We start from the raw sequence: 22,187 nt of genomic DNA, 5'->3' as shown, positions 1-22,187 counted from the left end.
GACCTCGTGACTCACGAAACTGATCCGATCTGAGACAAAGAGCTGGAGAAGGAACCGAGCTGCTCCTCTCAGGCAGTCGCTCGGGCTCTCGTGTCTCATGAGCCCGAGGCCTGCAGCCATGTTGGTGATTAACACGTCATTTACATACTGCGCTCTGACTGGGTAGAGATGTTCTCACCTCTCAATGCTGCCACTGGACGAGGTGGTTTCCATCTTGAGATCTTTTAATGAGTCGTTAAGGGAGGGATGTAAGGATGGATGGATGGATGGATGGATGGATGTAAGGATGGAGGGATGGATGGATGGATGGATTTAAGGATGTATGGATGGATGTAAGGATGGATGGATGGATGTAAGGATGGATGGATGGATGGATGGATTTAAGGATGGATGGATGTATGGATGGATTTAAGGATGGATGGATGGATGTAAGGATGGATGGATGGATTTATGAATGGACGTTTTTCTTATTCAAGCACTAGCGGCCTGCTCAAGTTCTACTGTAGAAAGTTGAGTAGCCATGGACTTTCCCTCCATATTTTGAAGTATTTTTGCGCAATTGACTCGTTTTAGTTCAAGTTGAATTCGGAACACGTATATGTTGAAGGTTGTTGACCTTGCACATGTGAGGGTGAAGCAGAATTAAGATGTTATGCTATGGTTATATGGTTATTTGGCGCTTTGTCGTGATGGCGATGCCAGTTATTGGCAGATGGGGAAGACTGGGATCCAGATCAAATTCTGTGGACATCCTCAAGAGTTCATGTCTGAGAACGACTTCAGGGAATTTATTGGTTCGAAGCCCTATGGCTAGTTATGGTCCACGTACTGATGCCTTGTGTTGAGGATGAAGGCCAGCATGAACCCCAGTGAGTTTGACTCATCTCTTCCCTTGTGAGATGAATCTGACGGATTAAAACAATAAACAAGCAGATTTGTTTGATGTCAACCAATTTATTATTTATCCCATTCAGGACTTGCTGGGACGTCGTTATAATTACAAGAAGTTCCTTTTGTTACCAGTGAAACATTAGTTTAATATATGAATAACTATTGTGAGGAAGTTGAGTCCGAATGAACTTTTGTACCAGATGTGAAAGGATTCCCTCGAGGTCTTTCTGGGACCTTGAACTTCAATCATTGAAATACAATCAGTTTATCCTCGTGTCCAACTGAATGAGACGTTCTTTAGATATGGGACGGATGGACGGACGACCCAATGACAAAAGGTCTTGGTCTTAATAAAAAACGGAACATTCTAAGCATGAAGCTGTAATAGTCTGCATTAGTTGAAGCTGCATGTAGCTAAAGATCTGAAACCTAAGAAGTTCTTGAACCTGAAAGCTGACGACTCTTATCATTGAAGTTTAGCTGAAAGAAAACAGCTGTTTGGAAGATTTAACAACATAAATTGATCACGTGATATCGTTCTCAGCCTGAGATCCGATTCAGCACTGTCCCTGCTGAGGCCAACATGTTCTGGAAAATGTATCTGAAAACAAAATTGTGCAAATTATTTTTAAATATTTTTATTTATTTAACAAAAGGTTTTCAAAGATCATGTAGGAAATACAATATCATACAAGTGTTGCACAAACAGGACTAACAGAAAGAAGACCTACAAAAGGGAATTGGTGGAGGACGTGGACATGGCTGCGTGAAGACAGAAGGAGACAAGGAGACCAGGAGACTCCTCCAGAACCGAGAACTCACCGGGACAGAGACGTACAAAAACCTGTTCAAGCTGAGCACCAGACGCTGATCTGGTGTCAGGTTCAACGGAGGAACTGCTTTCTTATTCAAGAAAACCTTTTTCAAAACTGAAAGCAGAAAAATTTCACCGATTTGAATCTATTCTTTGTGACCGGAATCTAAATCAATTTGATTTTGTATGGTGTCGACTTCATGAGTTTGGAAACACAATACCTTTCAAGAGTCACTGACCTAATGTGGGTTTAGTTGTTATATCTGGACATCAACAAATGTGGCTGTTGAGTAACTCAATGTTACATCAAGGTGACTTGCTGACCTTTTCCAGAGCCTTTATCTGCTTGAGATCTGTTAAGGCTCCAGAAAATGTGCACCAAGAGCTTAGATCTTTTTTTTTTTATCAAAATGTGTTTCCGATGCCAAAATCTTGAGGAATGTGGTTTTACCCAAACTTCTCAAACAAATTTTTTCAGGACAACACAGAGTTTCTCACAGATGATAACATGAATATGGGTTCAGGTGGTTCCTCCCAGTAGAAACCCTTTGGAAAACACGCGAGGAGGTTTGGCATTCTCATCTTAACCTGCAGGGGGCAGCCGAACTATCAGTCGCTCAAAGAATAATTCACAGGAAGTCGTTGCTCTTTGATGCTCCAATCTGAACCAATAGAGGAGAAACAGGAGGACATTCTAGTGCCAGTCACTTCATTCAGTACCAACATGGCAAAGTTAGCACCAGTACCAAAAACCAGTGTAGTTTCATGGAAAGTGAAACCAAATTTGAGGGAATATTTTCAACAAGTTGCGGCAAATAAAAATACTTAAGACTTTCAGAATCTGGCACAAGTGACAGTGGAATCTCTGCCACACTCACAAAGTGCTTATTTAATCTTAACAAGAGTCACAACAGTCGGATCTTCAGCCGAAGAATTCAAGAAACCATGACCTAGACTTTGTTGGCAATACTCGGCAGCAACTCTGATGGAAGACAAAACATCCATATGCTGCAGATTCAAATTAAAATGGAGAAGAAATAAAAATGACCTGAAGCTCAGGTTAACCTAATCTTACCACCGATAAATCAGCAAAACAAATGTCTCAAATCATCAGAAGTCCGACTGACCTTAGTTGCCTGTGAAGTGCAAAAACGTATCAGGAACCAGCAGCGTGTGTTTCATGTTATTCCACTTTATACTTTTGACCGAAAAGAAACAATGTGGAGAAGAAACTCTGATATAACAATCAAGATATTCTGACATCAAATAAATATTGAGAAAACAGATGCCTTTGAGATTAAAGCAAGAAATTTGTGTTTAAATAAGAACTGGTTCCTGGCATCAAATATTCCCAACAGTCTTGGCAATCTGTACTTTTTGGAAAATAAACCAAAAAAAGGAAGGACTGTGGTTCATCCAGGTATCAATCTGTGTGCCATGGGTTTGATTCCCTGCCCCGCTCGCTCCAAGAGCCTTCTCGATTTCCAGTGGAAACAACAAAAATGCAAAAAAGGAGAACAAACTACCCCTCCCCCACCCCCCACCCCTTCCTTTTAGTTAAGTTCAGTTGTTTTCCCAGAACCAACCAACCATCACATCTGCTTGTCTGAAGAGCTTGAATACCCCCCTTGTTCATCCACCAGTTATCTGGGTGTGAAGTGGGACCGTCCTATTCCTTGTTTGCTATGGAGAATTGGCCCCACAGAGCGAGAGCACTGTTGATAAGCACTGCAAGTAAAAACCCTTTGGAACAAATGGTGCTGGACTTCAACTCACTTGTTAATGCATTAATGCTCTTTGAACAAACCCAGTGCCTCGTTGAAAGAGCAGAACATTCCCCTTTGACCTAAAAGCTGTTTCCATAAAGTCATCACAAACATTGGCTAGTTGCCAGGTGACTTGGGCAGAATGATGGCTAGCTTTAGCGTTGTGTATGTCGTACACTCTAATTGTCAACACAACATATTCTGTGGACAGAGATAATGTACCAGCATTCGTCCACCTGACATTTCCCAGAAAAAGCATCATCCTAATTCAAACGCCTTTCTATCCCGGGTGCACCGGACAGGAAACAGAACTTCCACATTAAGACTAACTTCTTGACCTCCAACACTCAGCAGAGATCCCAACAACCCATGTATGATGTTTGCTATGAACACTGGGGCTCAGCCAGCTACAGGCTAATGGACTTTAAAACACTAACATCTGCTAGGACACAATGTGGATGGGTTTGGGGGGAACTGTCAGTTATTCTGGTATCTAAAGTCTCTCAAGACGTGATTGAGAGGTTGGATCTGAATCACGGGTGAAAGATTGACCTGCAGGATCTTCTGCGCTTTTCTGCGAGCGTCGGCTACCGAACGAGAGTCGTCCACCTTTATCACTTTCGATCTAAAACTGTTCTTGTCCTTCCAACCATTTCTCTGCCGGGCCGGGATGTTCAATTCCTTCGTGCCCTGACTGGTCCTGTGGAAGCCATTGCTTGTCAGCTCCGTGTGAGTCTGTGGAAACGCCACACCATTAGCGGAGAAGACTGGTGCCGAATCTCCAATGAGGGCACCATCAAGCCGGATAGGGCAGGACAGGCTCTTCTGACTAAACAAGGCCACGGCTTTGGTGGACACCCCGCCACCGTTCTGAGAAGGCTGCAAAGGTATTCCTGAAAGCATCGGAGGGTGCTGTTGCTGTGAAAAGGAAACAGAGGGTGCCTCAGAGGACGAGTTCCAGGTAGTGTGGATCTGGAGTCTAGCCGTGTGGAAGCCTGACAGGCCTTCAATGTTGGTCAGTCGGAGACAAGGCTGCACCTGCAGTGTCCGCGACGTCTCTGCAGTCTGAACGGGGGTCCTACTGCAGACAATGGTGGGATGGTCCACTAGCAGCTCTGGAGGGCGGACCCCTTGAATTATGGGGATGCTCTCCTCAGAAGTGTTCCAGGATGGGTGTACCTCTCTCTTCTTGGTCACGGGCCTCCTTCCCTTTCTCTTGGCTGTCGGTCTAACGTTCTTGTTGGGTGGCTTTAGCATGTCTACAGTCAAGAGTTGGTTCGTGCATGAGCGATATCTGTAGACGTCCTTGCTGCTCAGCACAAGGGGCTTGTGGCCCTCCTCGCTGAGCTCCTGAAGGAAGGTGACTAACTCCTCCGTGCACGAGAAGTCATGGGACATCGGACTGAGGATCTTGAGAGCGTCCAGAAGGACGTTGTGCCCTGCCGACGAGATCCGGGACCAGGAATGAACAGCCTTACGCTCTTCATTCGCATATGCCACTGGCCGGCCAACCACGGGACCTTTCCCCGCGTCAGCCATGTTTGTAGTCCTGTTAAGAGAAAACAGCATTTGGTTACTCGGGAACTGCTTTTAGATCTAAAGTATTTTTCTATGCAACCTTAAATTTGTTAGATGCCTGTTTTTGAATATGATGAAAGGAAATTGGTATTTCAAAAGTTAGTAAAGTTTTCCGGCTTTTCCAGATCAAGAACAATCAAAACAAAAAGCCCAAATCAAATGGAGACAGTTTAAAAAGGATTAAAAAGAACTTGTGCTAAACCTGCAATAGGCAGTTCTCCAGTGCAGTGCACAGCAGTGATTCATCACCCAGCAAATCAGACTGTTGTCATCAGTAGTAATAATAATCTGGGGGATTTCTTACTTACCTACTTAATTACTTAACGGATATCCAGGAAACTTGCAAGGATGGAACATAGCGTGAGAAAGAAATGTTTAATTTTGGGGTGGATGTGGAATGAGGAGAGGATTGTGTTTTTCAATTTCTCTTGAATACTGCCTGAACCTATACAAAAGCAAGTTGGTGGGAATCCAGATCTAGAAGATTTAAATGTGGTTTCATAGGAAAAACATTGCTGGCATTGATATGCGCTCTACTGAGTTCCACCTAAATGTAAACAAGTGCAAACAGGTTCTACAACAAATTAGATATTTGTCTTTTCTGATAATTTCTCTATCATCACAATCATTCAGCTGCTTCTGTCTGACCAATGACCTTCTTGCTCCTCAGTAAATGTGAAGAATGAACCTGTACTGCTGAACACACAGGGTGGAGTTTTTCATTGGGTGAAACAAGCTAGTTTGCTTCCAGCAGCCAGGTAATCAGACACCTCACATGATCAGACCAGCTGACAGCACCCAGCGAATAAAAAGAAAAGGTAAAGCTCCAAACCTCCTGAGAGAATGACCCCAGCTGGCTCATTGCTCTGAGTTGACAGCAGAAGCCACTATGGCCCTCGCTCAGTTCCCCCTTTGTGATAAATGTATAAAAGGCTTGGGCCTTTAAACCTTTAATCACAATGAGCATCATTAGCTGCCGAAGCTTCCAGGACTTTTGGGACTGGAGAAACCAAACCCTGGGATCCTCCTCCCCCAGAAGAAATCTTGACAAGGAGGTTCAATGTCTCATGCAAAGGAAAACTGCCAAATATAAAATTGTTTTTAAAGCATCCAGGTAAAAATTATTATAAAGACACAAAACTATGAAGAATAAGTGTCCTTATATCCATTTTGGAAATCACCATATAAGGTTACCAACTGCAGTCAAGCTACATGAAGAATTAGTCAATCACCAGTTACGGCACCATCACTCTGAACTCCTTTAAGCATCTGTCCGAGTCACAGCACAATAATAGGAATGTTAGATTGCTTAACATGGGTTTCAATGCTAATATTTTAGGTTAAACTAATGGTTGTTGTCATTACCAAGGTGCCGGCAGCACCACCAGTAAAAAACGGGAAATTTGTAAGATCTAATTAAAGAAAGATCTCCTCTTCATCAATGTTGCAATTTACTAAATTCAATATAGTTATTGGACCAGATAATCATCAAATGATCCTGTCTTTCTTTTCCAGAGATGATTTTTTTTTAAATCCTGTCTTTCTTTTCCAGAGATGATTTTTTTTTAAATCACGTCGCAATGTTAAAAGGTAGTGACGTGTTGAAGTCCGCCTCTGAATCATTCACAATTTTGTTTCCATTCATTTGCATGGCCATTGAAGTGCAATGGCCCTGAGGGGCTGATTACTTTATACATTTTAATCAGAATTTTCTTTTTTGACACAAGGAACACCAACAGCTGTGCCATGTCTCCTCCGAATGGGAAATCTTCGTTCTTTCTTTTATTATGGTGGGGAACATCTCAAGGATTACACAAAGATGTTGATCGAATGTGTTCAACAGATCAGACAGAATAAGATGGATATGTCAATGTTTGTCAAAAGTACAGAGAAAGCCAAGAAGGGAGGAATAAGGGAAATGACAAAGAAAGACGAGGAATAAGGAGACAGACAAGAAGGAAGATGAAAACAAAGGACAGGTTCCATGTTGCGAGTGCAAACAAGACAACTTCCCATGATTCACCATGACTGTGCAACGCTTACAGGAAGTCTCTAAATTAACAGTGACTGAAGGGGGATGCACTGCGTGGTAGAAATGTCTTCATCGGGGTCAGATAAGTGCAGACCCTCCACCGTTTGATTCAGAGTCACAAATTAACAGCGTTTTTAGTTCAAGGTGAAACAGTTTTTTACTGCAAGTTTAAAATGTACAGTAAAACCGAGCTGGTACCGAAGCGAAAGACTGAACTGTGTGTTGCTTTCACACCTGATACTGGAGTCTAAAGCTTGGTGCTGGCACAACCTTCATTAAGACAAACCAATCAAAGTTTTCTGCTCTGGACTATTGGGATAACCATAGACTGTGTAAAGATGGACGACATGAGTGTCAAATTACAAGTCAAATAAATCTCCCTCAGAGACGGTTTCTGTCATTTCAGGTAGTGCTTATATCACACTGTCCAAGTACTCATTTCAACAGCTGAGACTCACTGTTATTCAAGTGTACTTATTGGCAGGAAGTCACCAACATCCCCTAACAGCATTTACTATGTAAAGTACCATGAGATAATGCCTGTTGTGATATGCTGCTGTGCCTACATGAATCCAGATAGGGCTGATGGGATAAACTACAATATTCTGTCATTGTTGTGATTAACCAAAGCAGCAGAGACATTACAGATGACAGATTAAAGAGGAGACGTCACAATTTATAAGCTACATGCATGAGTTTCCAAGTATCCAAGAACTTCAAACAATGACATAATTTTTACCCTGACTAAGCTGACAAATGCCTGTGATTGGTCGGTTACCTTATAAACGATGAGCCGTGACACTGAGAATTACATGTTGCCAGATCCAGTCTAAGTTAATGTTTGAATTAAATTATTATTAAAATCAAAATCTCTAAATGTATGTATATTAGACATCATTGTCTAACATCATAGTTTCACCGTTAGTACAATAGGCTCCTCGGATATGAAATCTCTGGAGCTCCCACTTAAATGAATGACCTTGAAATAATGCTGTGATATACTTGAAGGTAATGCTCGTGGAGGCATAACAATTAGATTGTTCAACATTCTAGCAATCAGTTAAAAGGCTAAATTGGTAATTCTGGTTCAACTGACTGATTTCCGAGCAGTTAACATTGGCAGATTACATATCAACATCCTACCTCTGCCTCAAACTCTCTCTTTTGCCTTTATTGTGATAGGACATTTTGGACATGATGCTCCTGATGAGTCTGAGGATGTTGTCCTGGGGGATCTCCACCCAGACCCGGATCAGGGCATCAGTGAGCTCCAGAACAGTCTGTGGCAGTGCTTGGTGGCATTGGATGCACCAATATATAATGCCAAATAGGTGCTCAGTTGGATTTAAGCCTGGGGAATGTGAGAGCCAGACAATGGCCTCAATGCCTTTGTCATCCAGGAACTGCCTACACACTGTGGTCACATGAGGAGGGCATTGTTCGCAACCAGAAGGAACCCAGTACCCACTACACCAGAGAATGGTCTGGTAATCTCTGAGGGTTCCATCCCGGTACATGACAACCGTCAGGGTACCGTTGGCTATGACATGGAGGTCTGTGCCACCCTCCAAGGATATGCCTCGCCAGACCATCATTGACCCACCACCAGACCGGTCATGCTGGATGATGGAACAGGCAGCATAACGTTCAACACAGCATCTCCAGACTCTTTCAGCCCGGTCAGATGTTGTCAGTGTGAACTTGCTCTCCTTTTGAAGAGAACGGGGCTCGAGTAGCCGATCTGCCAATTCCACTGTTCCCTTAGCAAATGCCAATCAAGCTGTACGGTGCTGGGCTGTGGGCAAAGGCCTACCAGAGGATGGCCGGCCCTAGCTCTCAGACACATGCACACCAGTAGATTGCTGGAGGTCATTTTGTAGGGATCTGGCAGTGCTCCTCCTGTTCCTCCTCACATAAAGGAGCAGGAGGAGCATACCGGTCCTGCTGCTGGGTCGATGCCCTTCTACGGCCCTGTCCAGCTCTCCTTGTGTAACGGCCGGTCTCCTGATACTGTGCTGAGAGACAGCAAACCTTCTTGTGACTGCACATATGGATGTGCAATCCTGGAGGAGCTACACTACCTGTGCAACGTGATTGAGCTGCAGGGACCGCTTCATGCTACCAGTAGTGATAAGGACACTAGCAGAACACAAAACTAGAGAAGAATCAGTCAGCAAGGATAAGTAGAGAGCAGGTGTCGGTGGCTGGCAAATTGCCTTTTTGAAGGTTGTCTCGCTTTTGCTTCTCCATTGCCTCTGTAGCCTAAATTGATTCACTCTCATGAGCAGAGGATGCAATGCCAGTGTCTGCCTGCACACAGAGTATGTTCAAAATGTTATGGATGTTTTGATGAACCACTTGGCTACCGATGTGGTAGGCTACCAGCCTCGCCGATGGCCTATCTGTGACAGATAGATCACTAGGTTTGTAAGACAGAGTGCAAGAGAAGGTGAGAGCTGTACTAACCTCAACATGAAAACACCAACCACTACATTAGATATCTTTTGACAGTATTGTAAGTCTGAAAAGGAATGTCTATTCTTTACTCTTCAGTGCTGCACTGTGACCTTGACATTTAACCGCCAGGCACCAAAATCGAGTCAGTTCATCTTTGATTCCGAATGACTGTAGTACCAAGTTTGAAGACATTCCATGAAGCTGAAATCAAGTTTAAGAAAAACATCAGCATACTTCATGAGGCCACCGTGACTTTTGGCTATCAAAATTAAATCTAAGCTGGCCAAGGATTCCCCCAAGGCGTTCCGGAGTTGTCGCAAAGCAGAAAATTTGTATTTTGAGCACACACAGTGACCTTGAACTAAAAAAATCTATTCAGGTCATCCTTGAGACCAAAAGAATCTTTGTGCCAGATATAATGAAATTCACTTAAACCATTCTTGATATACTGCATTTACAACAAATCAAAATCATAGGACCATGGTCCATGACCTCTGACCACCAAAAGCAATTGTATTCATCCTTGAGTCCAAGTGAGTATTTATACCATATTTGAAGAAATCTGCTCAAGGCATTCTAAAGATATCGCTTTCACAAGAGTGGGACGGAGGGATGGACAACCGAAAGTCATAATGTCTTCTGTCATTGGCTGTCGGCCGAGCCGAGGCATATAAATATGGAGTCTTTTCAATGATGAATTGTTGCTCGGGTCCTAATAATAATTTGAGCAATCCCAATAGGGACCTTGCAGCTGTTGCTGAACGGGCCCGTAAATATAGCAGAAGAACAAACAAAATGCAAGACTGTGCACTATAGTCCACAATGTTTTTACCATCCATGCAGATAGTCAGACCTCATGGTCTCAGCTGCAGTTGTGACCTTGAATGCATTTCTCTATCTCATGCATAACTATACAGTTTTGTCCCTGAGTTAATACTGAATTATAGAGCACACGGACAAAGCCATTATTTTTTTTTACCTGTCTGTTTATGAACAACATTCGTCCTTCGTCTTTTTTTGGGAGAATATTGCTTTGTAGGGTATCTCTGAATGATTCACTGACAGGTCAAAGGTCAAGGTCAAAAAAAGACATGGTTCCCCATCTTTTGTGATGTTTTGCTGCCAGGTCAGGAAAATTCTGCTTCGTACATTGGCAGCTAACGGTTGTCTTTGAGGGCTTTAATGTCGTCTCCACAGCAGTTTTTGTGACGTTCGTCTCCACCATTTAGAAAACATTTACTCTGAAGAGGAGACGGTATCGTCAAGAGAGCAACACAGGACACAAGCTGGCCGGCTCTCACTGTTGTGGAAAACCTTGTTAAATGTTTACTCTGTGCGTGGAATGCTCTTATAAATATACCCTGTGTTAAAGATACAGTACACCCTGTACTAAAAATGCATATAGTGTAGTAACATATATACTACGTTCCAAAAACATACCAATCCAATCCAATACCCCTAAGATTCCCCAGCCGTCTGGAAGTAACCTGGACCCCCCAGAATTATTGGTGTCTAAGTAAACTCTGGACATGTCTAGGTTTGACATCAATAGAATGGGCTCATAAGGACAGGCACCATTATTTGGGGGATAAAACAATACGTTTAAACTAAAAGGAGTTGGTGAAACCCACCTGATAGGAGGCTAGCTTGGGCTATATAAGCAGGAGTACCGAGGTTTAAGTTCCGGAGCCAGCTCAGGTATATCTCTTTTTAAAGAACTTTGATCATCCCCGGGGAATTCTTCTGAACACTATTGGTACTTCTCCAGTAATTGTGATGTTTACGTATTGGTGTGAAGTCTGAACTTAGAATCTGGCCCTGAGCTGGACTTCTATTATCCAGCAACAGCGCCTTCCGGAGATGTGGGCAAAGCGTGTGCCGTGCATTAAGACAAACAGCCAACTACTCCATGATGAAATGTATTGCTAACTATTTTGTTTTTAAATTGATCAGTTGTTATAGCCCTAAAAAGTTCCTGAAAAATATTCATCTGTTGAAGATGACTCGTACAGCGCACACTGGCATTTAGTAAATTCATCCAATCACGGTGCGGCAAGGTCTTGATAGCGCCCATATAGCCTTCAACAGCGACCACACAAGATTACCAGTACAGATGCCTTCAAAACGGAACTTAAGCATTATGATTTGAGTTTGATTGGTGTACAAGGGGTTAAGTTGGCAACATTGCTGTCGGTGAGGCCGAAGAGGCTAACCATAAAGTCAGCTAGCTAGCATGTAGCGTCATGATGGAAATGCAAAGATATAATAACAGCGGATAAAACCTGAGACGTAGGATGTTTCCTCAGTCACTAGCACAATTCAGAATAAAAACTATAAGACTTAATATAACGACTTTCTATTTCACATAAAAATAACATTCCACGATTTAGTTTCTTAAAAACGTCATAGCTAGAGAACTCGCAGCTCTACGTAGAACTCACGAGTTTACGAAGTTGTGCGAATGCCACACAAGGGAGACATTCATGAGGATTGTTCTCGTGGACATGTGACTCGATTTGAACGTAGCTAAACTGACAGAACAAGCAAACTGATACGATTACTGGACTAAAGAGAACAAAGAAAACACACTTCAAGTCAACTCGTTTAAAAAATAATAATCTGACATGCTGGGAAAACGTGCTAGCAAATGAGGGTTAAGCTACAAGATGTGCGCAATCCTGAAAGGTTCGCTGGCTCTTGAGCGCCCCCACATGGACGCGCCAATAAGCCTTAAATTGCTTCCAGTTACTGTTCAACTGTAGCCAACTGAATATTCACGTAGCCTCCACGTAGAGGCTCATTTACAACTTTCATCTGTTTGGTGAAAGACGTCGCCATTTTTCTCAGGGACTTGAGAAGTGGCAGCGGCAAACACTCTGAACCTTTGCCGCGAGTTGAAGCTGCCTGCGCCGCCGCGGCCGCTCCCCCCCACCCGGCTCTCCTACGCTTCCCCTTGGGCTGGAACCGGAGGAAACCCGCGGCGAGCGACGCGAGGGAACGCGGTGAACGTGGCGGCAGAATTTTACCTTTTAACGGGGCTGTGTCGGCATCCTCCGCCCGCCGCTGCGCCGAAGGTCCACAGTAAAATGGCTGCAACAACAGTGAAGTGGAAGACGGAGCGGGGAGGAGAGGGGAGGAGAGGCGAGGGGAGGCGGAGGCTGCCGGGGAGAGAGAGGACAGGGGGCGGGCTCTGTCCGCTCCGAGGGGGGGCGAGGGGGCGGAAGATGACAACAAACTAAATCATTTCAGAAACAGAAAAAATACGAGAATGTTTCTTCATTTAAATCAGACGTTGGTGTTTATATCGGCTAGGTAAATAAACCAACGTGTGTTTGAATTTATAACAACGCCATAAATAAACCAACTTAGACTCTTCCAAAGATACTGACGTCACGGCGGGGGCGGGGCTTTTGCCAATTTTTGTGTTTGTGGCTAAATAGCTTTAGTAATTAACTAATAATATAAATATACATTATCCTAGATATCTCTCCAGATAATCGGGTTTGAGAGTCAATCTAATTTCATTTGAAATTTCAAAATTTCCCTTGAAATTCATTTGAAATTTCCCTATATACAGCACATGTCCAGGGTGTCGACACTTTCTTATATATACATATATATATATGTATATATATCTTTTATTTGATATGTATATTTATATAAGGAAGTATCGATATATATACATATATATATGCATAAATATATATATATATATATATATATATGCATATATATGACAATTTTAGCCACAAACACCATTTTTGTGTTTGTGGCTAAAGCGCTTTAGCAATTAAATCATTATATATATTGTCGAAGACAATAGATGAGGTGATGGGTGTTTAGAGGTAAAAGCCTCTGTTAATTGAATGAAATGTAAAAGTAAATTCTTAAAAGTAATAATTAATGAGGTTAAATGGAGGAGGTCAAATTAGTTCAATGTATTGTTGTCTAGTTTTTCACTCACTCTGTGTACTGGAACATTCAGTGAGATTTGCCAGCACTGCTGAATCTGCTGATGTGCCACTCTCCTGTTCCGGAAAGAGGGACAGTTCTGTGTAAAAGAGAAACTAACGTTACGCAACAGGAACCAGCGACATGGTTTGGAGCAGAGCTACTAACAAACAACACGGTGTTCCAGTAAGTGGGCGGGTCAAATATCAAAATAGGGAGATAATTAGCTACAATAGAGGTTTTGTGTTGACCGGTGAAGTCTCTTCCCAGATACAGACGAGAGAAAGAGAATGCTGTCTTCTCTGATCCTGGAGAAAGCCTCTACAGAGTAGATCTACAGCTTAGGATAATTATTCTCAATCTCAACATAGAGACAAACCAATGGAGCTGTGGATCGCGACATTACTCTGTTGACACTTTTGCCTGCTCTACCCGGCAAGTCTTGGATTTTGAGAGAGGACTTTTGGATTTTCAACAGAATTCAGACTTTTGGTAGGAAAAGAGAAGCGGCTTCGGCTGAGATGCCGCTCTCTACAAATTTCATTGTGTTTCCTCCTTTTACAGCATTTAGTCATCTTTATCTTTTATATTTTACCCTTTACTTTATATTAGATTTTAATCAACGCCCTATGCCTTGCCTCTGCTAAATGTCTGAAATAAGTATACAATAAGGATTTTTAACAACTTACTGATTCTTTAAGTAAACTATTTTTGAACAAATCCTTGGGGCTTGCAAAGGAACTAATGAATTTCATAGCAACTTCCAAGTGCATAAGAGGATAGCTTCGGCCAACAGGCTTGACTGAAAGATCATTTTTTCTCACATGGCTATTAGGAATTAATACTTTTTCAGTAGAAGCAGGGTAGATGCTTGGAGTTTAAAATTAATGTATAGTTATATGAATTTATGTTTGCTCTTGTTCTCAAATAAAAGATGTGGAAACCGGAGTGGTTTGTGTCAGGCTGTTGTTGGCAGACCCCGGTGGCAACGTCTTCTTCCACAGCCACCAAATATCCGATTCATTGGGGTGCCTACATAAGTAGGCATAACATGTGTTAATCATGTTTAAATCATGAATGGCAATCTAATTTAAATGTATTCCATATAAACTCACAAAATCCCTCTCTTCTCAAACATCTAGATAAAAAAGCGTCCAGATTTGTATTTCTTGTTTGCTATAAACACAAAGTCCAGCTGAGCCCTGTAGGTCATATATCATTTTGTTTCTTTCATGTTTGACACCTGAATGGCACAGTGGCTTCATGGTTAGCACAGTCACCTCAACCTCGAACCTGCTGGCTGATGAGGGTCTTCTATGTGGAGTTTGTGTGTTCTCCCCTTGCCAGTCAAAAGACATGCAGCCTGGGATAAGTTGTGACTCGCAAGTGGTGGTTGGTGTTAATGTGAGCAAGGTTGTTATATGGACTGGATGGTCTACGATGGACGGGCAGTCTCCCTAGAGTGTACCATGCCTCTCACCCAGAGCCAGCTGGGATGCCCCCCCGTGACCCTCAAAGGATTCTTGGTATAGATAATGGATGAATTGGCTGTGGGAACGCACTAGAATGTTTGACTCATGTGGAATTGTTGGACTGAAAACCATCTACGGCAAATGGAAGACAGTCCTTGGCGAGATATCCACTGGCTAAACCAGAAGACTAAAAATATTCTATCACCTCTGAGGCCAATTTGACAGTAGCTGATGGGTTCAAGATTATCTTCTCGTTTATAGTTATACTGTGTGATCAAGTGAACAAGAGAGTTGTCTATACGCAATTCAAGTTATGCTGTGTTTATGCACTACAGCAGTTCACAGTACCCTGGTCTTGGAGTCCCTGGGTGGGATCCTGGAAAGGGTTCTTCCTGGGGTACTTTAGGGTCCACACAGGAAAAATGTAGAAACACTAGAGGAGCATAGTTGGAAGCAGTGACCTGTCTGAATTGCGATCCAGTATGACCGTCCAGTCTACATTTTGTGTGGACCTGAAGTCATATTAGTGTGTCTGTGAGGGGGAACCTGTGAGGGTACTAGGGGAGTGGGGGATACTGGGGCTGTTGCAATGGGCCATCTAGTCCATGGATAACCTTCAAACGCATGGGGGCAGTTTGCAGCCACGTGTGATACGGTCAAGATGAGAGTCAGTCCCTCATAGTCTGAGGCCATGATTCTGTGCTGGAAAATGGTCTATTGGTGTCTCTGGGGAGGGGAGGATCAAGCGGGGGATGGTCAGATGATTGGTGTAGTGTCAGCAATAACGGGGGAGTTGTACCAGACTGTAGTTGGGAAGAAGGAGCTGAGCTTGAAGGCATAACTGTCCAATCTGCCGATCTTTGAATCCAAGGAGCCAGTTGAGGCTGACCTGGCATCTGTTTACGATGCCTCATGGGATCTGTTCAGAAATCACTGGAGAGATCATCTATCCAACTGATCTGGGAACACAAGCATCTTGCTGGTTGTAGTTGTTTTGTGTTGTGGTAAAAGTCGACTCCCTTGCAGTTTTTGCCTGTCTGTCAGGACCCCTGCTGCCTCAACACCGTGATGCCATTTCACAGTGCTGATTCACACAGTACTGCGAGGTTTTAAATTGTGGGTTTGACCAGGTAATGAAATTCAACCAGACGCCAGATGGCAAAAAAAACAGGACCTTGTATGTCCAGTCTGATTATGTAGCAAAGGCAGCCCTGTTTGTTAATTTAACTAAACTTAAACATTTGGATCAGAAGAGGAGCATATATTTATCATTTGTGAATTTAAATATGCTGTTGAGTGTCTAAAGATATATTTAAACCCCCTTTAAATAGTGATCCAGCTGTATTTTTCCAGACTTTGCTCATATCTGTTCCCTGAAGGTGGATTGAGGCAGCCATGTTCCTCCTCATTTTCAAGAACCTCTTTAAGAAACATATCTTCCTAAGAGCACCTACTCTTCTGACACCCTAACTAGCACCAAGTGTGCACTTTCAGTATTCTTATCTTCCTCTTCTCCCACACTTTGTCTCATTGAACACTTTCACAAGGTCTCCCACTGCACTAAAGCTTTAGTGTTGTCCCACAGTTTGTCACTTTGGATAAAAGCGTTTGCCAAATGAGTAAATGTGAATAGAAGAATCCCTTTCATTATGCTAACTTTGCTTGTTTACACTGAACCAAACAAGGCGTACTGCTCCCTCAGTGTGGGGTTTTTAGATAACATGCTGCTGCTCTGGAAAAATAAGTTTGACACGTAACACGACATTAAAACACGCCTGGAAAGAAAGTGAGCCTGTACTTAAGCTTGTGTGATGGAAATTTGACCTGGTGAGACTTCTGAAATAAAGAGATTCAAAACTTATAGTCTTTTGATTTTATTCCTTTCAAGGAAGGTCAGACATCAATACAGTGTGCGATGAGCATTCTGCAAGATGACAAAGAAACAGCTGCAGGCGTATGCTTTTTATGTAGATACAATGAAAAAATGTGTCTGTGTGTATGTGTGACCTATGTCAGTTGTGTGTCTGCCCATGTGAACTGTTTGTGCGAACTGAGTGAATAGTGAAATCCCAGGAGATAAGACCCAAACACGTGCTGAAGGCCTCCTCGAGGTCTTGGAGGTGGAAGACAAGCATTCTGCAGATATGTGCCTCTGAGTCTCACAGAGAAATAGTCTGCACAGGCAGAGATAATACACGCGTGATATACTGGTAACATTTTCCATTACACTTGTCTAGTAGACAAGTTGAGATCCGAAGTTTAGACTTATAAAAGAACCCAAGATGATCATTTTTCAGATTGTTTTATTTGCAATTATTATTCATTCATAGTTTTTGACAACAGATTTGTGATCGGGCTGATCTTTACTTTGGTCCATGTTCTCTCGGTTAACGTGGAGGAGGAAGGGTATAAGACCTATGTTGTAACCAGCCACCAGGGAGCGCTCAAGATATTTTGGCTTCACCTTTGGAAGCCATCTTGTCATTCGTCTTCAGACAGTCTAACCTGAAAGACCACTATTTCCTAAAACATTGTTGTATTAGCCATATGTATATACTGTATGTATGTATATAATAAAGCAAATGAGATTTATTTTACATCTTCATGATATTGTACCAAGAGCGGCTAATGTGCTAGCCTGACAGTAACTCTTCTGGGTAGACTCACAAACACACATCATGCAAAACATCAACACATATCAACAAAACCACCATGACCAACAGATGTCTGTCTCTCTGAAGACACCATGGTACAACCAGTCCATCCCTCGTGTTAAACGTCAGTCATTAACTTTCCGAACTCGTCGGCAGAACGTCCAATTGTGTTCCACAGTGTTTTCATTGGCTCGTTCACTCATGTGGTGAACACGCGTGTTGCGTATTGCGAAACCCTGGAAAATAACAAGACACAAATTAGTCATCATATAAGTGATCATTTTACTTTAGATCGTGACGTGGAAAACTCTGAATTAATCTAACAAATCAGCTTTTGAACATGTAAGACTTACTGACCTCTATAAACTGTTTAATTTTGTCCACAAGTTAAAACTGTGTCATCTCTAAGTGTTAATATCGAAGGAGCGTTTTCTGTCGAGATGATTTCTACATACTCTGTCTTATTTGAACTGTCATGCAGGTGCAGCAGAGCCAAGTGCTAAAGGACCGGCTGAAGTGGAAAGTGTATCAGGAAGTATGGTGATAAACAAATTCACCTCAAGCCCATACACACACACATTTCACATCTGAAACCAGAGGCCTCACATTTATCAGTAAATGTGTTTCCGGTTGCCACCACATAGCTGCAGGGGTTTAATGAATGGAAGGATAATATAGAATAAAGCAGCTGTGGACAACGGATTCCGTTGTTTATAGATAAATACATGTATTTTATATTTACTAACATTCCTGATTTAAATACAATAACCACATTTTATGCCAAATTTGTATCTTTAAATTGGTTGTAGAGCAACAATTTACATATGAAGCATTATTCTGTTATTGTCGCACATCTAGACTTGGAACGTCAGATAAAAGCCACGTACAGCTTTGGAGATGAAGTCGAGCAGGTGGACACGCAGGCTGATTTCCTGTTGGTGGTCACATGGTCCGAAGGTGAAGGACACCTGGTAGTCTCTGGTGTCCATCATGTGTTTGTTCCACTTTGTGAAACTGCTGGAGATGGACTGTAACACTGCATGGACCTGAAGAAGCTCAGGGAGTGATCCAAATATATTTAATTAATTATTCATATTTGATTAGTATCTTTTAAGCCGTATATTTTATTTATTATATCACATATATTAAATTGTTATACTCAATAAACAGAAACTCTCAATCAACATTAGCCTTTCCTACTCTGCTTAATGTTATATACATATGACACAGATTAATTGTATTATTATAATAAGGTGTAATAACTGTGAACAATCTTGTAATATCTACTCAACACAATATGAGACAGGCCTGACCATCCTGATCCCACTGACCTTGGTGGTGATGGTGAGTTGGGTAATGATGACTGCAACAGGGTTGGAGTATTTAGACAGTTTCCTGGTGCTGGACAGTTCCACGACCTCCTCATAAGAGTCAGTGGGGTAGTGCAGCCCGGGTCTGGGGTCTCCCAGGCACTGGATCAGGGGCTCGATCTGATAGAAGTCAGCCTCCTTCCTGAGCAGCTTCCTCTCCTTGAAGTCGCACGGCAGCGTGAGCTCCGACGTCCGCAGGAAGTTGAGGACGTAGCTGAAACAGCAGAAACAGACGGGGTCAGTCCGGACTGCTGAGCTGATGAGTCTGTAGAACTCTGAGCTGTCAGTTGACGTCGGGACCGGAGGGGAGAGAGCTGCTGTCCATTCACACAGATACTAACTCTATCAGGGCGGGAAAAAGTTTGTTTTGGATATCCTGAAAGTTTAGTTGACTCCTGTGTTAGAGAATAATGTGAGTGTTGTTCTGTTTGTCAACAAATCCTATGAAAAAAACAAAAGGATGCGTCTGTCTCTTTATACTTCTTCACTTCACTTCCTTACTACGTATGTGGCTTCAAAACCTGAGCTAAAGTTCCAACAGACGATAAATATCTTTAAAAGTAGCTTCGAAATATATAGTTTGCATTGTACATGTGGTGATTGTAGATATATCCTGATATAAAGATCTATCCTGTAATGGACTGAGGAAGGCCTCTGGTGATGAGCCTCATCAGAATGGCAAGGGTTTCCAATCTAACATTTACCGTGGTAGTTGGGTAACATGCTAATACTCATTAGCATTTAGCATGTCAAACTGTAAATGTGAATATCAAGTTTACCAGCTAGGTGTAGATTTACTGTTTCCAAAATGTGTAACCCGACCACACACAAACACACACACAAAAACAAACCGAAACAGTGGACCGTCGCGGTCGATGAAAACGTTTCCATGCGAGTCCTTCACTGTGGGGAAGTCTCCGCTGAACATGGCTCCCAACATGGATTCTGGATAACGCTGCAGCGCGGACATAGTCACGCTGTACATAGACCCGCCCACGTTCAGAGTCACTGGCGCCCCCATCTGGAGAAAACAGGAAGAACTGTCAGTCGCTTACTGATTGGGTATTTAGTCACAATGTAGCCTTAAGCTGATTGGTTCCTATCACACAAAGGTCTTCCCTGAAAATAACAATGGATATTAGCCTTGGCTACTGGCGTAGAACTCTGCATTAATAATCAATGAACAGCTTTTTCTTCTGTAGTCTTTGCCAACAGATGATGTGCAGTTAAATTCTACATCATACAACCATTTACTTGCATGGGAGACAAGCTATTATTTGAGCATCGGTAATAACTCTGCATTTAACCACCAAATGCTTTCCGTGTACACAGGCAAGTGCCACCAAAGAAACGTGAGTGGTCACGTGATGCATGTTGTCAGGTGTGTTAGTACGGACAGGAATTTAAACTGATACAGAGCTAAGACGTTTGTCTCGAGGGAGTTTGAAAATATGGTGTCATGGATGTAACCTCAGCTTCCACTACTAAGAAAAACAGAAGTAGCAGAATAAAAAAATGAATACAAAGAAAGCCTCTGTTGTGTTTCAAACATTATTCAAAGGCTGAGCTGACAGTGAGCAGCAGTTCGGGAAGTTGTCTGCAGCAAAGACACACACACACACACACAGACACACACGCACCATGTGACCCAGGTCTCCATTCTCCATCTGCAGCCCTGGAGTCGCTCACAGCCCGTGTTGGTTCTCTTCAGGTCAAATTGTCCAGAGGATCATTTCTGCGTTTTTCCACCAACACCTGCAACGAGAGGACAAGGGGGGGGGGGGGTTGAGAAGTGGTTATCATGGTGAGGAGCAGATTCAAAAACAGATGAATGAAGCTTCCTGTGGCCGATGAATGAAGCGAGCACAGCATGTCAATGAGCTGAGGCCACAACGTGCACCGGCTGCGTGTTAGAGGATGAGGAGCTTCAGGTGCTTTTATTCCTCGTTCATGGACAGTTTCAAACAGCTGATCAAACTAAATGTAGCAAACAGATAATTTGCCAATTGCGTAAAATGTCTTAGAAAGTTGTGAAACAAATGGCATCCGGGGTTTCTCAGAGCCCTTCGTGATATCTTCAATGATTTTTAAACTTGCAGTCACATACACATCTGGTTTCAGATCGAGCCACAGATTCTAAAGTCTAATCATGGAGAAGCATCTTTTATCAACTGCGGGGCTGGAACCAACTGCCTGATGGTCTTCTGCTGTGCTCATGATCCTATGACCTGCTTGTCAAGCACTTTGTAACTGGGATTATTGGTCTATATATAGTTTATATTATACTTTTTATCTCTCCTGTTTTACTTAGACTCTTCTCTTCTACTATATTTTACCTTTTATTAGGCTTGAAACTGATTTATTGTTATTGTTTCAGCACTGAAACCTGAATCAACCTGTGTCTGACTTCGGGAATCGAACTGTGCACTCCGGAGCCGCAGGTTGTTGGTGCAGCACCGAGCTGCGTCACACAGTAAACACGTGTCCGTTGTTTGTCTTCATTCAGGCGTCGATGTGAGAACGAGCTGATGAGTTGATGTTTCTCTGTGTGCATCGATAGCAGCTGCTAGTTAGCCTGTTAGCATGACGCGTCACGGAAGAGACACAGCGTCAGTGGGAAACGTGAGTTAATACAAAATAAAAATCTCACCTCTGATCCATCGCTGCTTGAGCAGGGTTCAGCCGCAGGAGACACTGAGCTGAGCCTCAGCGGCAGCAGCCATGATGATTCGTTTATTTACACTGATTCACAGGAGGCAGGGGGAGCTTTTCAAAATAAGAGTTTAAAGCTTGGGATCATAGACTGTATACAAAAGAGTTTGGAATAATAAAGTACAATATTAAAATAATAACGTCTATGAAATAAAGACTATCTCTCTATCTATCTATCTTTCTGTGTATCTATCAAACCATCTATCTATCTATCTATCTGTGTATCTATCTAACCATCTATCCATCTATCTATCTATCTATCTAGTTTCTATTGATCAGTACCAGTCATAATTTATTCATGATTATAATTAAATTCAACATGAGGATCTGAATGATTGATTTATTATTCAACCCTCATCTTAACCCCAGGATACATTGAGGGTGAGGCCTGATTTACAATGTAGTCGTGTACAGAAAATAAACAAAACAGTCCAAGACACAGAGAGAACACAAATATTAAATATATCAAAACATTTTATAGGTTGAGGTT

The 22,187-nt window shown here is 42.5% G+C and overlaps 2 protein-coding genes and 1 long non-coding RNA gene across 4 annotated transcripts; 1 reads left to right on the top strand and 2 right to left on the bottom strand.

The window, feature by feature from the left end:
- Nucleotides 1-1,513: 1,513 nt before the first annotated feature.
- Nucleotides 1,514-12,690, bottom strand: ccdc71 (coiled-coil domain containing 71). 2 transcript variants are annotated; one of them, XR_008333070.1, is made up of 3 exons: nucleotides 12,565-12,690; nucleotides 2,030-5,020; nucleotides 1,514-1,988 (listed from the first exon to the last, which is right to left on the bottom strand). XR_008333070.1 is itself a non-coding variant. In XM_053411415.1 (2 exons), exon 2 carries the CDS (start codon nucleotides 5,008-5,010, stop codon nucleotides 3,949-3,951), a length of 1,062 nt encoding a protein of 353 aa, XP_053267390.1. In that variant the 5' UTR covers nucleotides 5,011-5,020; nucleotides 12,565-12,690; the 3' UTR covers nucleotides 1,514-3,948. The 2 variants fall into 2 exon arrangements, 1 of the variants encoding a protein (XP_053267390.1); XM_053411415.1 differs by having other exon boundaries at nucleotides 1,514-5,020.
- Nucleotides 12,691-13,502: 812 nt separating this feature from the next.
- LOC128459184 (uncharacterized) lies at nucleotides 13,503-19,938 on the top strand. Its single transcript, XR_008342108.1, has 3 exons — nucleotides 13,503-13,981; nucleotides 18,097-18,150; nucleotides 18,474-19,938. It is a non-coding gene; the product is annotated as an uncharacterized LOC128459184 (long non-coding RNA).
- kctd6a (potassium channel tetramerization domain containing 6a) lies at nucleotides 17,248-21,747 on the bottom strand. Its single transcript, XM_053444274.1, has 6 exons — nucleotides 21,636-21,747; nucleotides 20,626-20,740; nucleotides 19,837-20,006; nucleotides 18,947-19,199; nucleotides 18,503-18,661; nucleotides 17,248-17,851 (listed from the first exon to the last, which is right to left on the bottom strand). The coding sequence occupies exons 2-6, from the start codon at nucleotides 20,650-20,652 to the stop codon at nucleotides 17,741-17,743; spliced, it is 720 nt and encodes a 239-aa protein (XP_053300249.1). The 5' UTR covers nucleotides 20,653-20,740; nucleotides 21,636-21,747; the 3' UTR covers nucleotides 17,248-17,740.
- Nucleotides 21,748-22,187: the final 440 nt, after the last annotated feature.

Source organism: Pleuronectes platessa, chromosome 2 (assembly GCF_947347685.1).
Source record: "Pleuronectes platessa chromosome 2, fPlePla1.1, whole genome shotgun sequence".
Lineage (NCBI taxonomy): Eukaryota > Metazoa > Chordata > Actinopteri > Pleuronectiformes > Pleuronectidae > Pleuronectes > Pleuronectes platessa.
The sequence above is the reverse complement of the archived record's forward strand: the minus strand, read 5'-3'. Positions and strand labels throughout refer to the sequence as shown.